The 1,735-nt window shown below is 39.5% G+C and overlaps 1 protein-coding gene across 2 annotated transcripts in view; it reads right to left on the bottom strand.

Annotated features, from left to right (window-relative positions):
- The window catches only part of LOC106879376 (ubiquitin thioesterase zranb1-B), a 197,409-nt gene continuing 195,674 nt past the window's right edge, over window positions 1-1,735 (bottom strand). For both annotated transcript variants that reach the window (XM_014928907.2, XM_014928915.2), the window contains exon 9: window positions 1-544. In XM_014928907.2, the coding sequence (XP_014784393.1) occupies window positions 308-544 (237 nt within the window). In that variant the 3' untranslated portion in view covers window positions 1-307. The remainder of the gene's footprint in view (window positions 545-1,735) is intronic.

The raw sequence follows: 1,735 nt of genomic DNA on the forward strand, positions 1-1,735 counted from the left end.
CCTGTTTTCTGTTTGGGTTTTGTTTCTTTTAACCCTTCCCCCACTACCACCATCATCACCACCACCATCACCACCACATGAAGCCATGTTCTCATACATCAAAAAAAAAAAAAATTTCACCAAGAAGGCATTGTGTTCACTCTCTTTTCTCTGGGTGCATCCACAATGCTTAGATGATGGGAGGTAGTCTGGCAGACAGGCAGGCAGACACGCAGGCAGGCAGGCAAGACATCCCAGAACTAAGAGAAGCACTTATAAAAAGGGCTACAGGCTACGCCACATTTTATCAGTGGCCAAGCTATGGTTATTACTCCTCGTCACTTTCGCCATCACTGGAGAATGTCGGAGCAGTTGACGAGATGTTGGCTTGGTGGCCTGGACTGACCATGTGTTGAGATAGTTGTCGGTAATGGTCAAGCCATTCATCAACCATTTGTTTCACCAGTGAAGGTCGTTTGCCAAGTTTCTGTAGAGCCACCAGGATTCCACCTTTGGTTACACAGCAATCAAGCCACTCTCGAATAATGCTTTCTTCGCGACCCATCTACAAAAATAGCAAAAACAAAGAGGTCAGAGGTAAGATTGCTTTCAGACCAGGCTCACGAAAACATTCTCAGAAAACAGAAGCTGTCTTAGAGTTTCATTCTCTACTGAAGTGTCCATCTTTAGGTGGAATTCTATCTTATGTGCAACATATAACTTCTCATAACGTTTTTTTTAGTTTTTGCAATTTTCAGGAAATTTTTGCAAATTTGTGTTCTACACATGGGAATTCATATGACTATGAAGCCCCACCACGAAAAAAATGTTTCTGTGATTTAAGGGGTATTTAGCTGTTATTTTTAGCACATCTCACAACCACTTCATACCGTCCTTGTTTGTTTGTCAGTCTGACATATTGATGTTTTCCAATATCTTTCTCTCCATAAACACATTTAATGATCCATTGCTGGGATTTAAGTAAAAAATTCAGAATGTATTTTAAATGGTGATTTAGAAAACAAGATTTTCTAAAATTTCAAACAATTAAAAAAAAAATTTTTTTTTTTTCAGTGATATGAATTCCCCTGTGTAGAAGACAAATTCATAAAAAATTTTCTGAAAATTCCAAAAAATAGAACAGTTATGAAAGGTTATATATATATACTGTGTGTAAAGTAGAATTCCACCCATCTTTATAGACAGATATTCATTACTAGATGTGTGTGTGTGTGTGTGTGTGTGTGTGCGAGAGAGGGACAGACAGACAGACAGACAGACAGACCACTTCTACATTTTCCTTTTTTGCTCAAATTTACTTTTTCTTCTAGTCATGCTTTACATCATATAAATAGAGGGAGGGAGAGAGAGAGAGAGAGTTGATATAAGAGGTGCAGTGAGGATCATAGAAATGGAGAAGGAGAGTGAGTGTATGTATATGTGTGTGTGTGTATGTATATGTGTGTGTGTGTGTGTGTGTGTGTGTATATATATATATATATATATATATATATATACACACACACACACACGTCGAACGCCGACGAAGGGAAATAACCCTGAAATCCGGATACGTTCGTGCTGCTGGCCGTGGTGAGAGGGATAACTCCCTTGGTAAACAGGACACAGTCGTGTGTCGATAAGCCAGCTGGAGGAGATGTCCTCCTGGGGCTAAAAGCAACAGTAACATCCACCCCTAGGGGTCAGCCACACTTAAGTGGCAATATACTACACTTTATCGTGCAGTTACTGTTAA

The sequence above is a fragment of the Octopus bimaculoides genome, chromosome 22, assembly GCF_001194135.2.
Source record: "Octopus bimaculoides isolate UCB-OBI-ISO-001 chromosome 22, ASM119413v2, whole genome shotgun sequence".
NCBI classification, from domain to species: Eukaryota; Metazoa; Mollusca; class Cephalopoda; order Octopoda; family Octopodidae; genus Octopus; species Octopus bimaculoides.